This window comes from Ornithorhynchus anatinus, chromosome 4, assembly GCF_004115215.2.
Source record: "Ornithorhynchus anatinus isolate Pmale09 chromosome 4, mOrnAna1.pri.v4, whole genome shotgun sequence".
Lineage (NCBI taxonomy): Eukaryota > Metazoa > Chordata > Mammalia > Monotremata > Ornithorhynchidae > Ornithorhynchus > Ornithorhynchus anatinus.
Window position 1 is genome coordinate 14668896 of NC_041731.1, and position 16038 is coordinate 14684933.

The 16038-nt window shown below is 48.9% G+C and overlaps 2 protein-coding genes across 3 annotated transcripts in view; both read left to right on the forward strand.

Moving 5' to 3' along the window:
* Positions 1-7382, forward strand: part of DDC (dopa decarboxylase) — a 78688-nt gene extending 71306 nt beyond the window's left edge. For both annotated transcript variants that reach the window (XM_029064121.2, XM_029064120.2), the window contains exons 13-15: positions 1404-1505; positions 5698-5917; positions 6977-7382. In XM_029064121.2, the coding sequence (XP_028919954.1) occupies positions 1404-1505; positions 5698-5907 (312 nt within the window). In that variant the 3' untranslated portion in view covers positions 5908-5917; positions 6977-7382. The remainder of the gene's footprint in view (positions 1-1403; positions 1506-5697; positions 5918-6976) is intronic.
* Positions 7383-11144: 3762 nt separating this feature from the next.
* On the forward strand, positions 11145-15723 carry FIGNL1 (fidgetin like 1). The gene is made up of 2 exons (XM_029063912.1): positions 11145-11212; positions 12792-15723. The coding sequence occupies exon 2, from the start codon at positions 12802-12804 to the stop codon at positions 14851-14853; it is 2052 nt and encodes a 683-aa protein (XP_028919745.1). The 5' UTR covers positions 11145-11212; positions 12792-12801; the 3' UTR covers positions 14854-15723.
* The last annotated feature ends 315 nt before the right edge of the window (positions 15724-16038 follow it).

Genomic DNA, 16038 nt, shown 5'->3' on the forward strand with positions numbered 1-16038 from the left:
GCTCAGTACAGTATTCTGCACACAGTAAGCGCTCGGTAAATATGACAGAAAGAAAGAAGGAATGAATATGCCCTTGTGCAGACTGTATCACCTTGGGCTGTCACGTTTGTTTGCCTGTAGTGCCTCGAGTCAAATACCATTTCACTACATTCCTCGTATCAAATGGCTGGGGTTTTTTTCTTAGACACGTATCATTTCATCGTCGGCCAAGTGATAAAACACAACATGCATTTTTTAAGGGAATGGTTGTGGATCTGTAGTTTATAATTACTATTTTTTTAATGGTATTTAAGTCCTTACTATGTGGCAGGTACTGTACTAAGTCCTGGGGGGGGGGGGGGCGGGGATACAAGCTAATCAGGGTGGACACTGTCCATGCCCCACATAGGATTTACAGTCTCAATTCCCAATTTATAGATGAGGGACTGAAGCATAGGGAAGCAAAGTGACTTGCCCAAGTTCGCTCAGCAGACAAGTGGCAGAGCTAGAATTAGAACCGGGGTCCTTCTGACTCCCAGCTCCAACCTCTTTCCACTAGACCACACGGCTTCTCAATTATTATTACTAATTATTCACTACATTTGTTAATTTCAAATGTAATTATGGATATGGATCCGTTCACTTAGTAAAGAACTCTGACCTACAAGATGATTTTTAGTCCAGAGATTGCAGCTCATTTTTGGATCCTGCTAGCCATTTTCTCTCAATATTTTATTCCATCTGAGCACCAGTTCCAAAAGATCATTTGATCATTTAGTTAGGAGAGTGGAGTGTATGCCCTTATGAAAAACTTCAGACACTACTTTCTTTCATTTTTCTCAGTATTGAGGTTCAAACATTTTGAAAATAACATGACTAATAGTAATTGTGATATTTATTAATAATAATGTCGGTATTTGTTAAGCGCTTACTATGTGCCGAGCACTGTTCTAAACGCTGGGGTAGACACAGGGGAATCAGGTTGTCCCACGTGGGGCTCGCAGTCTTAATCCCCATTTTACAGATGAGGGAACTGGGGAACGAGAAGTTAAGTGACTTGCCCAAAGTCACACAGCTGACAAGTGGCGGAGCTGGGATTCGAACCCATGACCTCTGACTCCAAAGCCCGTGCTCTTTCCACTGAGCCACGCTGTTAGGTGTTCTGTGTCTTAAACGTTGTGCTAAACAACATGAATACATAGTGAGATTAGACATAGTTCCTGTGAGACATGAGGCTCACAGTAGAATAAGACTAACAACTAAACATCAAAAGAAACCTAAAAATACCCATAAAGTATGTAAGGGATAGAAAAATTAAGAGGCAATCTCAGGAAGCAGAAAAACTCTTGTAGGTCTAATAGTTCTGATCATTTCAGTTTCAAAATCTTCTTACTTATGAAGAATCTTTTCTTTACCTTGTCTAGCATGTAAAGTTAGCGCATACATTTGAAAACCTGGTTCTTCAGGATGATCGATTTGAGATCTGTGCTGAAGTCGTCCTGGGGCTGGTATGCTTCCGGATGAAGGTAAACTTATGCCTGTTTCAATTTCCCCACCTTCCCTTTTATTTGATAAAATCTTTGAGCATGGCAAATGAGAGGGAGCGAGAGACTAAACTAAAAACAAACTGATGTTATTTTTTAAGCTGTGATGTCTGATCTTATGGGATAAATACAATACTCTGTTTCCTGGGCGGGATAGTCTTGCCTATATGCGCGGAATGAGATAATTCCTAGCCCCGACTCTTGATTTTCCCTGTCTGTCTGGCCTTCTAAGAATCAAAGCAGAAAATTCATTTGTCCTTTACTGAAGTGAGGATGAAGCTTAAGCCAAGAGGGCGCAGTGAGGTGGAGATACTTATTTTTCACGTGTCTCAAACTACAGTGAGTTTCCAACCCTGAATTGTGCTGCAGTTTTGGAGGTGGTGTGGTTTTCAGTTAACCTTCCCCTGTGTAACTTCCGTCCAATCCTGGACACTGAGGAGAGATTTCTTGCTAAACATAGTGCAACGGAGGACTTTCTTACAAATCAGTGTTTTGCTTTTACTCATCCTGGACATCCTCTAATCTCAGGTATTTTCCTCGACTGCTTCAAACCAGAGTTCAAAAAATCCATTGTTCTAATCCGTTCAGTGGCTTCCTTCCCCGCAGACAGGTGACACCTAGGAATTCCATATCATAAGAATATTATTCTGCAGACACCGCGATTGAAAATCTTGTGAACTAGTTGTGGTAATGCTATTTAATGGTATCTCCAGTTTAGGTTTTAGGCTTCAGAAGGGCTTTTGATTCCATCCCATATAACTTTCTCATTGATAAGTTAGGGAAAATTGGTCTTGATTTACCACCAAAAGTTTGGTGGGTGTGGAGCTGGCCAGATCTCAAAGGACTCAGTCCTGACAGTATACTGCAGATGATACTAAATTGGATGGGGCTGCTAGTCAACCAATCAATTGTATTTATTGAGGGCTTACTGGGCGTAGAGCACTGTAGACACATTCCCTGCCCAAAAGGAGCTAGAGGAGCTAACACTTTGGAAGAAAGAAATAGAACTGGAAATGACCTTGGCAAATCGGGAAATACTCTTAGTAATGATAATGGTATTTGTTAAGCACTTATTATGTGTGAAACATCGAAGTATATTTCAGTACACGCAGTTCAGACACAATCCCTGTCATATGTGGGGCTCACAGTCTTAGTAGGAGGGAAAGTCCCCATTTTCCAGATGAGGAAACTGAGGCCCAGAGAAGCTAAAAAAAATGATGGTATTTTTAAAGTGCTTACTATGTTCCAGGCACTATTCTAAGAGGTGGATGGTTTACAAGCAAATCGGGTTGGACACAGTCCTTGTCCCATATGGGGGTCACAATCTCAATCCCCATTTTACATTATAAAGTAACTGAGGCACAGAAAAGTGAAGTGACTTGCCCGGCATCACACAGACAAGCGGCAGAGCTGGATTAGAACCAGGCCCGTGTCTCTCCACTAGGCCCTGTTGCTTCCTGCAGGAACAGAATGAAATTTTAGAACAGACACTCTTATGTGCTTACGTATGTCCGGCAGACGACGCAATGACAAGATGAAGAAGATATGTCCAAGACAAATAGAGAAGAAAAAGACCGCAAGCTGAATATGAATCAACAATAAAATACCTTTATTTAAAAAGCCAAACAGGCACTGCGATGAACCAACAGGAATACGGCATGACAAAAATAGCAATCTTTCTGCTGTTGTCTGAACTAATTAGACAGTTGTTTAGAGTGCTCTCCTTAATTTGGGTCCGCACATTCTGAAAAGGATTTTCAGAAGTTGGAGTGAGTCCAAGAAAGGGTGTCCAAAATGAAAAAAGGAATGGAAAATAGTTCCTAGGGGCAACGAAAGGTATTAGGGTTAATTCCTAGAAAAATAAAAGAATCAGGGATGACTCTGTATCTGTGCCTCTAGGCCATAAGATCTCTGTGGGCAGGGAATGTGTCTGTTATATTGTACTCTCCCAGAGAGCTTAGAACTATACTCTGAACACTGTAAGTGCTCCATAAATACCGTTGCTTGATTGACTGAAAATGATCAGTTCTGCATATCCCTTGGGGACCCAACAAGGGAGACCGGGCTTATGCTGCTGAAACAGACACCAATTCAGACGAAGAAGAACTTCGTGACTATCAGGGTGAGAAAACACTGGAGTAGGATCCCACAGGAAAGAATGGAGAAAAAGGAGGTTAAGACTCTCTGTCCTGGGTGGTTTAATCATTATCCTGCCTGGAGGGAGGGAGGGAAGGAAAAAGGGACTGCATTAGATCAGCTCATTAGCTCTTTTCCAGATGCTGGATGAGCTAAACCCATGTAGTTTCAACAGGTGATTTATTTCAGCTTTGTCCATTACCAGGGAAGATTTCCCCCCAAATTCCCGCCGTTCTTCCCCTAAAATATGAGTTGCCAAGTGATTTTTTTTTTTAATAGTCACAGAAGAGTCCAACTGCATGACATCAGGAACTGTTACCCTGAATCCAAGCCGAGGCTGGAGGGAAGAGCAGTTTCTGTGTGTTTATTTGTTCAGCAGGGTCCTTTTATTATTGTTTTATTCAGAAACCTCAGATACACCATTGCGTTGCTAGAGTGTTTTTTTTTCCCCTCTTGGATTTATTCATGCACTTGGGTTTATTTTTCTCCCTAATCTGAACTTTGAAGTTAGCAAAATTGTCAGGAGCCAAGTCAGAGGAAGGCAAGAAAACAGTATTTTACAACTTCATAGTCTTCCAGATAAAGTAGGTGAGCTCTCCCAGCTCCGTAAATCTAATGTAAAGCCGCTTGCCGCTCCCCGAGGACGATTAGCTGGAAAATTATGGATTTTCCATTTTTCTGTTAGTGTATGAAATTCAGTAAAAATCACCTCCTCACACCTTAATCAGGAGCAGCATCATTTCTGGTTAACACTTTGACTTGGGGGTCCCCTCTGAAATCGATTTCAGAGCAGCTGATCCTGTTCGCCTCTCCCCGATTAACAATTCGGAGGCAAGTATTGATACTTTCTGCCTTGATTCGTTTTCACCGGCCACCAAAAAGACCCTGGGTATATTTTCACCTCTTCGCGCCGTATTTTCTTACCCTTTCCAATCCACAATTACCCTTTTTTTCCAGGTTTCTGTATTTTCTTTTACAAAACACATCATTGCTATGAAAAAAAATCGAATCTAATTTTAGATTACGGAGGACAGAGTATTCTCAGGGAGAAGTGTGTCATTTTTCACAAAAAGACAATGAATTAGGTATAATAATAGTGGAATTCGTCAAATAGTATATGCCAAGTATTGCGATAGATACAATACAATCAGATCAGCTGCAGACTTTACAGGGCAGAGATCATGTCTATCAACTCTACTGCACATTTTTCCAACCACTTAGTACAGTGTCTTCCCTGTTTAGACTGTGAGCCCGTTATTGGGCAGGGATTGTCTCTATCGATTGCCGAATTGCACATTCCAAGTGCTTAGTACAGTGCTCTGCACATAGTAGACGCTCAATAAATACTGTTGAATGAATGAATGCTCTGCACAGTATGCACTCGATAAATGCCATGAATTGATACATCGATACACCCCCTATCTTGGGGGATAATAATTATTATGGTACTTGTTAAGTACTTACTGTGTGCCAAGCACTCTTCTAAGAGCTGCGGTAGATACAGATTAGGATGGACACAGTGTCTGTCCCACGTGGGGCTCGCAGTCTTAAGCCCCATTTTACGGATGAGGTAACCGAGGCCCGGAGAAGTGAAGTGACTTGCTCAAGGTCACACAGCAGACGCGTGGTAGAGCTGGGATTAGAATCCAGGTCCTGCTGACTGCCTGGCCTGTGCTCCATCCATTAAGCCACGCCGCTTCTCCAGTGGGGTGAGGGGGACCGAATGGAGAGATGGTAAGAAGTCAAGGTGGTGGTTTTTAGATTCCCTGCTTGGACACGGGGCTTGAAGTTACGGTCTCGGCCTCAGATCTGTTCCGAATATAGGAGGTTCCGTCCACCATCTCCATGTCTTCAGCCTCCTTCCCTACCCTGGCGGCCTTTTCATACTCACCAGCCCCTAGAACCGGTAACCACTAGGTGATCTCATCCAAATCGATCGATCAGTGGTATTTATTGAGCACTGTGCGCCCAGCACTCTACTAAGCATTTGGGAAAGTACAATGCAGTCGTCGCCTCTCATTTTCTGCATCTGTTGCAGGGATCCAACGCACTGAATGAAGCGCTTCTTGAAAGCATTAACAAGGCCAAAAAAATCCACTTGGTCCCCTGTCATCTCAGAGATAAGTTTGTGCTACGTTTTGCTGTCTGTGCCCGCACTGTGGAATGTGACCACATCCAATATGCTTGGAAGCACATTACGGAACTGGCAACAGAGCTTCTGGAAGCAGAGAAACAGGAGAAGAACTAATAGTAGGCGGGTATGCTGCTTTTATTCTGTTGAATTTCCTTTTGTCCCTGAGAAAGCGGTAATGGGAATTTGATTCAAAGCTGGGATTGCTCCCTTCACTCAGTGATTCTATCAGAGAAACAGCATGGCTCAGTGGAAAGAGCACGGGTTTGGGAGTCAGAGGTCATGGGTTCTACTTGGCTCAGTGGAAAGAGCACGGGCTTTGGAGTCAGAGGTCATGGGTTCGAATCCCGGCTCGGCCACTTGTCAGCTGTGTGAATTTGGGCAAGTCACTTAACTTCTCGGTGCCTCAGTTACCTCATCTGTAAAATGGGGATTAAGACTGTGAGCCCCAAGTGGGACAACCTGATTCCCCTGTGTCTACCCCAGCGCTTAGAACTGTGCTCGGCACATAGTAAGCGCTTAACAAATACCAACATAATTCCGGCTCTGCCACTTGTCAGCTGGGTGACTTTGGGCAAGTCACTTAACTTCTCTGTGCCTCAGTGACCTCCTCTGTAAAAGGGGGATGAAGACTGTGAGCACTACATGGGACAACCTGATCACCTTGTATCCCCCCCCAGCGCTTAGAACAGTGCTTTGCACATAGTAAGTGCTTAACAAATACCAGTCAGACAACAGTAATTATCAGTTGCGTTTGGCCATAGAACTATGAGGTGGGTGAGAATGAGATTGACGGGCATAAAAAGCACCCTGTTCACCCAAATAACTTTGAGTCTTAGTGGGCTCAGTTGTATTGGTATCAAATCCTTTGACTCTAAAGGGCCTTTTCAGATTCTGTAGTTTCAATCTCACAGTGGTGGCCACATGCGGATATAGCCGGGAAATAAGATCTAGTGTCCAAGACTTCTGGTTCCCTGTCAAAAACTTGTCTTCCCCTTGATCATATACTTGATCGGGGCAGGGCTACATTTCTCTCTGCTTTCACTCACCAAAAAAATAAACAAATACAAAGGATTTTGCTTTTTTACCCTGATATACCAACTCTTTATTTTGGGTTTTCTTAGATGGGCTTGAAGATGGGACCTTTCAAATTGAATTTTAATGATTGTATTTTTTTTATTTCCAGAGAGAAGTTGAACCAGGGGACAGATGAAAGAAAATTGTTCTTCTAGCATCCATCGTGGAATTCCTATCCTGAATTTATTCAGAAACATTACGATCTTTCAATTTCATCACTTTTCAGAAATAGTGTTTTCTCTGAGTTAGATTTTTGTCTCAATTCAAAAGTTATTGATCAAAAGCTAAATTATTCAAGTCCCAAACTACTCCGATCTACATTATTCTCTAAGTACTTAAAGTATAATCGCAAATTGTGTCCCAAACTGACAACTTCTGTGTAAAATCATATTTTTTCCTTGTTTCTAAATTAATTTGATGTGAAGAAACCATTTAAAAATTATCCTGGGCAAATCATTTTTGTGCTTCGAAATGCCGTTTGATGTGATTTAGTATATCTCTGGCTTTCATCATCATCACTATGAGCAGTAGTATTTATTGAGCGCTCAATGTGTGCAGCGCCATGAATTAAGCGCTTGGGAGAACGCAGTACGACAGAGTTGACGGACACATCCCCTGCCCACAGAGAGCTTACGGTCTAGAGGATTTTGGGTTTCAATGATAATAGTGCCTGTCAGTTAACTGTGGTGGTTCCTTCATTGATGAAACAGGGGCCAAACGGTGAGAATGGGTCAGATACTCGACCCAGTAGTGGGCTGGAACTCAAGAGACCTGAGTTTTTCTCCTCAATCGGTCAATCATTCATTCAAATAGTGGTATTACTGAGCACCGTTTGCAGAGCACTGTACTTAATGCCCCTGTTCACTGTGGGACCTGGCAAGGGAATCCGAAACTCTAATCTTGGTCATTAACAAATAAACACTTACTCTGTGCAGAGCACTGTACTAAGCTCTTGGGAAAATACAAGAATAAACAGTGACATTCCCTGCCCACAGTGAGCTTACAGTCTGGCGGGGGGAGACGGACATCAATAAAAATAAGTTAAATGACAGATATGTACCTAAGTGCCGTGGGGCTGAGAGGGGGGAAGGGCAAAGGGAGCAAGTCAGGGTGACGCAGAAGAGAGTGGGAGATGAGGAAAAATGGGGCTTAGTCTGGGAAGGCCTCTTGGAGGAGATGTGCCTTCACTAAGGCTTTGAACGGGGCAGGAGTAGGGGGAGAGTAATCGTTGGATTTGAGGAGGAGGGGCATTTAAAGGCCGGGGCAACAGGCTAGATGCCCCTTCCTTGCCCAGCTCCAGAACTGAGGTCTGGGTTCCCACTTAATAATTATGGTACTTGTTAAGTGCTTACTCTGTTCCAAGCACCGTTCTAAGCACTGGGATAGATACAAGTTCACTCTGTCACTCACTGCCACCCCTCGCTCACCCCACTGAAGTCACCGATCGCCCCGCCTCCACCCATCCGCTCTTAGGGAGGTGGGAGGGAAATTCGGGATCCCGAGGCACTTTAATAATAATAATATCTAATAATTATATAATAAAGTCTTACGGAGATGTTGTTATTTCACGGGGCAGAGGCAAGTCGTTAAAGGAGGGAGTGCCCAAGGCCCCGGAGTCACCGTTATGTTACATTGCATAAATTGCGTAACATACATTAATTCTGGTTTGGCAAAGTTGTGTCTGGTATCATTCATAGATTGATTCAATAGCATTTATTGAGCGCTTACTATGTGCAGAGAATGTACAAATAGGTAACAGATAGAGACAGTCCCTGCCCTCTGACGGGCTTACAGTCTAATGGGGGGAGACGGACGGACAAGAACAGTGGCAGTAAATAGAATCAAGGGGAGGAAAATCTCATTAAAACAATAGCAAATAAATAGAATCAGGGTATCCTTCTGGAAACCCCTTAAGGAAGAAGAGACTGTTAAAACTGGTATATATATATATATATACATATGTAATTAATAATAATAATTATGGTATTTGTTAAGCGCTTACTAGGTGCCAAGCACTGTTCTAAGCTCTGGGGTAGATACAAGGTAATCAGGTTGTCCCAAGTGGGGCCCACAGTCTTAATCCCCATTTTACAGATGAGGTAACAAGAGAATATCAAAAGGAAGGCAGCATGTGCTTTACTGATTACAGTAAGGCCTTTGACCGTGTGGATCATGAGAAACTCTGGAGCACACGAATCGGAAACGACTCGTCGGCCCTTAAAAACGATAACTGAGTCGTGGAGAAGTTTAAGCGACTTGCCTCAAGTCACACAGCTGATAAGTGGCGGAGGTGGGATTAGAACCCACGCCCTCTGACTCCGAAGCCCGGGCTCTTTCCACTAAGCCACACTGCTTCTCGATGCTTCTCGTGAGGTGTGGGGGGAAACAGACTGATCACACCGGTAACCCCCAGTTGGTTCATCACATACCACTGAGGCGTCCCCCTCCTTCTCCTCTTCTCCTGACCACTTAATCGGGCTGGGGATGAGCAGCGGACCCCGGACGGGAAGCAACATGGCGTAGTGGCAAGAGCACGGGCCTGAGAGTCAGAGATCGTGGGTTCTAATCCTGCCTCTGCCAATTATCTGCTGTGTGACCTTGGGCGAGTCACTTCACTTCCTCTGTGCCTCAATTACCTCAAGCGCAAAATGAGGATAAGAGTGTGAGCCTTACGTGGGACAGGGACTCTGTCCAACCTGACTTATATCTACCCAGTGCTTAGAATAGTGCTTGGCCCATAGTAAGCTATTAACAAATCCCAGAATTGTTATTATTATGAGAAGCAGCGTGGCTCAGTGGAAAAAGCACGGGCTTGGGAGTCAGAGGTCGTGGGTTCTAATCCCGGCTCCGCCACTTGTCAGCTGTGCGAGTTTGGGCAAGTGGCTTCACTTCTCTGTGCCTCAGTGACCTCATCTGTAAAATGGGGATTAAGACTGTGAGCCCCACGTTGGACAACCTGATGACCTTGTATCCTCCCAGCGCTTAGAACAATGCTTGGCACATATAAGCGCTTAACAAATGCCATCATCATTGTGATGATGATTATTTTCTAGACTGTGAGCCCATTGTGAACAAGGGATTGTCTCTGAATCTGAATTGTGCTTTCCAAGTGCTTAGTACAGTGCTCTGTACACAGTAAGAGCCCAGTAAATACGAATGAAGGAATGAAGTTTTGAATGACCGAATGAATGGCTGACTTAATGAATGACTAGCTGAATGGATGTCTGACTGACTAAATGACTGATTGACTGACTAAATGACTGACTGAATGAATGAAAATGAATGAATGAATGACCATGAATGAACGACTAAATGACTGACTGAATGCATGAGTGAATGACTGAATGATTAAATGAATGACTGACTGAATGAATGTATGACTGAATGGCATTGAATGACTGAATGACTGACTGACTGGCTGAATGAATGACTGAACGACTGCCTGACTGGATGACTGAATGAATGAAAATGACTGAATGACAATGAATGAATGACTGACTGATGGACTGATTGAATGACTGAATGAGTGAATGACTGAATGAGTGAATGACTAAATGAATGACTGGCTGACTGAATGAATGAACGAACGAATGTATGACTGAATGACTGATTGAATGACTGACTGACTGAATGAATGCATGACTGAATGACTGATTGAGTGACTGAATGAATGAACGAACGAATGTATGACTGAATGATGGATTGAATGAATGACTGACTGACTGACTGAATGAACGAATGACTGACTGACTGAATGACTGACTGAATGAACGAACGAATGACTGGCTGACTGACTGAATGAATGAATGGCAGACTGACAGAATGAATGACTGACGGACGGACTGACTGACAGACAGAATGAATGAATGACAGAATGAATGAATGCCTGAGTGACTGAGTGAGTGACGCCGCGCCCCCCGGCGGGCTCCCTCCGCAGCGGTCTCTCTCTCCCTTTCTCTCTCTCTCTCTCTCTCTCCGCCCCCCCTTTCTCTCTCTCTCCCTTTCTCTCTCTCTCTCTCTCTCTCTCCGCCCCCCTTTCTCTCTCTCTCCCTTTCTCTCTCCCTTTCTCTCTCTCTCGCTTTCTCTCTCTCTCGCTTTCTCTCTCTCTCTCTCTCTCTCTCTCTCTCTCCCCGGCCCCGCCCCGCGGCTGTAAGGGGGGCGGGGGTGGAGGGGGAGAGCGGGCCGGGCTCCGCCGCGCAGGCGCACTGGCCGGGACGAAGCCGGGCGGCGGCGTGGGCGGGGCCGGGCTCACGTCGACGTCGGCGAGGGGGGGGGGCCTGACGCGATGACGCGGTGACGCGGTGACGTGGGACGCAGCGGGCGGCGGAGGGCCGGAGGAGCCGAGGTAGGGAGGTCCCCCGCGGCCGCCGCTCCCCTCCGTCCCCCTCCGTCCTTCGTGCCCTCGCCGTTCCTCCGCCTTCTGGCCGTCGGAAAGCGTTGACGCTGTGCTGAGCGCTGGGGGAGATCCCGGGCCTCCCCCCGCTCCCCGTCCTTCCTTCCTTCCTTCCTTTCTTCGATCGCGTTTATCGAGCGCCGGCTCTGTGCAGAGCACTGCGCCAAGCGCTTGGAATGGACAGATGGGCCACGGAGAGAGAGGGACGGCCCCTGCCCGTTACAGTCTGAGCGGACGAGACGGACGGGCAAGCACAGGGGCGAGGAAACAAGAACGACACTCGGCCGAGGTCCCACGGCCGGCGCCTGGCGGGGGCGGGATTCGCACCCACGCCCCGCGACTCCCAAGCCCGCGCTCTTTCTACCGAGCAGCGGGGCTCGGGGGAAGGAGGCCGGGCTGGGGAGTCAGAGGTTCGAATCCCGCCCCTGCCCCTTGTCGCTTGGGTGACGGTGGGCGAGTCCCCTCACTTCTCTGGGCCTCAGTGACCTCATCTGGAAAATGGGGATGAAGACTGGGAGCCTCAAGTGGGACAACCCGATCCCCCTGTGTCTACCCCAGCGCTTACAACAGTGCTCTGCACATAGTAAGCGCTCAATAAATACTTATTGAATGAATTTCCCCTCTCTGTGCTTCAGTTACTTCGTCTGTAAAATGGGGATTGAGACTGTGAGCCCCACGTGGGACAGGGACTGGGCCCAACCCGATCTGCTGGCATCCACCCCAGCGCGGACTACAGTGCTTGGCGCACAGTTATCGCTGAACAAAAATACCACAGTTAGGAGTAGTATTTTTTGATTGCTCGCCGTGTGCCAAGCAATGTGCCGAACGCTCGCGGGTGGATCGTGGAAGACGTCCCTTCCCACAGGGCGCTGACGATTTGACTTGTGAGGTTTGCCCCTCTGATTGCGAGCTCTTTGTCGGGCACGTTGTGACATTACAGTGTGGGTCTCCTAAAATACTATTGCGGAGCATTTGCTCCTGGAGGTCCGTAGGAGCTCTGGAAGCAGCGCGGCTCAGTGGAAAGAGCCCGGGCTTGGGAGTCCGAGGTCGTGGGTTCGAATCCCAGCTCTGCCACCCGTCAGCTGTGGGACTGGGGGGCGAGTCCCTTCACTTCTCTGGGCCTCAGTGACCTCATCTGGAAAATGGGGATGAAGACTGGGAGCCTCACGTGGGGCAACCCGATGACCCTGTATCGGCCTCGGCGCTTAGAACAGTGCTCTGCACGTAGTAAGCGCTTACCAGATACCAACATTATTATTTAGGGCCAAGGCAAATTGGCCCAATGCAGAAACTATTGGAAAGGTGGTCAGAAATCACTTGCAGAGGCTCTTTTGGCACCGCCACTTACAGGTCACTCCGCAGCAATGACCGGTACCTGCCGAGGCACGTGTCCGCCAGTCTTCGGGTTTTTAAAAGCGGACCGAAGCGTTCTCGGTACCCGCGGGCCGAAGTTCAGACGGTGAAACATCACAGCCCCGAGACTTCCCTCTGTTCTTAATTCTGAATTTTTCCGATCTGTTCTCTCTTACAGAGCCTCCACGATGCAGGCCCCTAACGGTAGTCCTGTGCACCTGAGCGAATGGCAGAAGAATTACTTTGCGGTGACCTCCGGCACCTGTTCATCAGAACGGAAGGCGGATGCGCTCCGTGCCCAGATTTTAAGCATTCAGTACGCGTGGGCAAACGCCGAGATCTCCCGGGTCTGCGCCTCCAAACTGTTCAGGCGCTACGCGGAGAAGTACTCTGCGATCGTCGACTCCGACAACGTAGAGACCGGCCTGAATAACTACGCCGGAAACATCCTGACTCTGGCCAGGTGTCAGCAGGCCGACGGTGACGAGTGGCGATCCGGCTTAACGATGGATAGCGTTTTCCGATCGGATCGCGTGCGGGAGATGATGCGGGCCGGCGGACGGGTCAGAGACTCTCTGATGGCCTCGGCGGATTCTTCCGCGGCGGTCGGCGAGGGGGCCGGCGCCTCTGGAACTCGAGGCCTTCCTGAGCCCGCGGCCGGTCCCGGAGAGACCGACGGGCGAGTCCTCGGATCGGGGCGCGCGGACCGGGGACCACGTACCCCGGAGAGCCCCCCGTCCCCGGCCTGCCCTCCCAACGGCCGGCTGCCCGGAGCGAGGAGCCGGCCGGACGGTCTCCCCCTAGACGAACGGCCCGGTGCGAGTCTTCACGCCACTCCGTTGTTCGGGAAGGTCGACCCAGCCGGCCGTAGCTCTCCGAAAGCTCTTAGAGCCTGCGGTCCAGACCCAGGCTTCTCCGATCGGCCTTCTGTCCCCGCGGTCCGTGGCAACCCGGGGAAACGGAAGATTTTCTACGGTTCGGCTCCCGAGCCCGTCGAAGCGGTTTTCGACCCTGCCCGGGGTAAGTCTTCTAACGGCGTGGAAGTCGGCGGCCCCGGGGGCGAGAGCGGCCTACCCGGTTTTAAAACGGCCAAAGAGCAGCTGTGGGTCGATCAGCAGAGGAGACCTCCCGCTGCCCAGAGAGGACCGGGTTCTGCGTATGGAGGAGGAGGAGGAGGAGGAGGAGGAAAGAGATCTCTGGGGGCCGGAAGATCCCGGGGGCCGTTCGGCAAGTTTATCCCCCCCGTGCCGAGGTCGGATGGTGGCGTCGCGAACGGAGGAGCGCGGTGTGGTCCTCGTGCGGCGGCTCCCGCGGAGCCAGCGCCCCCCCCGGATGAGCGCCTGAGAGGTTTAGAACCGAAGATGATCGAGCTTATTACGAACGAGATCATGGACCGCGGGCCCCCGGTGAACTGGGACGACATCGCCGGCGTGGAGTTCGCCAAGGCCGCCATCAAAGAGATCGTGGTGTGGCCTATGCTGAGGCCGGACATCTTCACGGGCCTCCGGGGTCCCCCCAAGGGGATCCTGCTCTTCGGCCCCCCGGGCACGGGTAAGACCCTGATCGGCAAGTGCATCGCCAGCCAGTCCGGGGCCACGTTCTTTAGCATCAGCGCGTCGTCCCTGACCTCCAAGTGGGTCGGGGAGGGCGAGAAAATGGTGCGGGCCCTGTTCGCCGTGGCCAAGTGCCAGCAGCCGGCCGTGATCTTCATCGACGAGATCGACTCCCTGCTGTCTCAGCGGGGAGACGGGGAACACGAGTCGTCCAGGAGGATCAAGACGGAGTTCTTAGTACAGTTGGACGGGGCCGCCACCTCCTCCGAAGACCGCATACTCGTCGTGGGGGCCACCAACCGGCCGCAGGAGATCGACGAGGCGGCCCGCAGGAGGCTGGTCAAGAGACTCTACATCCCGTTGCCGGAGGCTCCGGCCAGGAAGCAGATCGTCGTGAGTCTGATGTCCAAGGAGCGCTGCAGCCTCAGTCAGGAGCAGATCGATTCGGTGGTCGCCCGGTCCGAGGGGTTCTCGGGAGCGGACGTGACGCAGCTCTGCCGCGAAGCTTCCCTCGGCCCCATCCGGTCCCTGCGGGCGGCGGACATCGCCACCATCACGACGGACCAGGTCCGCCCCATAGCCTACGTCGATTTCGAAAGCGCCCTCGGGACGGTGCGGCCCAGCGTGTCCCCGCGAGATTTGGAACTCTACGAGAACTGGAACCGGACCTTCGGCTGCGGGAAGTAAATCGACCGAGCGGAACCGAGGGTCTTGCAACGTGGAGGTCCACAGGTTCGGTCGCTGGGGTCGGTCAGCGTGCCCCGCGTCTCCCGACGACTCCTCCTGGAGAGTTGAATGACCGCCCCGGTGCCCGTCCTGGGTGTCGATAAGTCGCGGTACCCCGGAGCCAAACCGTGTCCGTTGCGAGGTCGTTCCCGGGCATCGGGCGCCTTCTGGCCGCTTGAGCGAGATGGACGATATGATTAAAAAAAAAAGTCATATTTTAGGGAAACCGTTTTGTAATCATCTTGCATCTGAGGGTTTATTACTGTTTCGTGAGTGCTGCGAAGAGGAAGCCTTCAGAATTAAATTGGCTTTGGAAAACTTAGGAGGGATTTTCGGTGCGGGTTTCGGTGAGCCGAGGGTTAAGAACGTAAAGACGGAAGAGTCTCCTTATGTTTTCGGATCCCGTGGGGCTAGGCTGAGACCTTGGATAGTGATGAAAAGATCAAGAAAAATGGAAAAAATCGGTATTACCTTCCACCGGGGAAGATGTAAATTTGCAACAAAGCTAAACTTGAATCAGGGCCGGCGATGCACACGGACACTAGTGGTTTTCGAACGCGGCCACGACTACCATAGATGCAGACGTGAAGTTTAAAGTGTCTTTTCTTTGTCACAGAGGAGCTGTGGAATTTTATACTTGTAATTAAAAAACAACAACTTTCCTCTAAGGGGAAGATAACCTCGTATTATAATATGATGTGACAGGAGCGATATTGCCACTATGTGGAGCACTATGGATCCAGTTGGGGCGATAGAAAACAGCGTGGATCACTTCGGTGCCCTGCGAAGGAGAATGTTCTGTTTCTGAAATAAATCAGTTGCATATCTTTACTTTGGGGAGACGTTTATTCTCTTCACTAGTATTCACTGAGCGCCTACTCATTGTACCCCACGCTGGGGAAAGGTACAAGGATGACACTTCAGATGCAGTGCTTGGCCCCCCGGGGGTTTCAGATTCTGAGAATTCAGGATCGTACACGAGGGAGAGTTAAATGATCAAAAACAATCAAATGTAAGAAGACAAAGACAAGTGGGTGTCTGTTGGTTTCGTGAAACACACCCAGGGTGGAGAATCCATAACAGCCCTGGGTAGCCTGAGTCAGTGTTTTACCACTCTTAAGAACATCTCTCTAAGTTGGGACTCGG

Excerpts from the sequence above, each read along its gene's own strand:
- FIGNL1 (XM_029063912.1), top strand. The coding sequence starts at position 12,802 with ATGCAGGCCCCTAACGGTAGTCCTGTGCACCTGAGCGAATGGCAGAAG.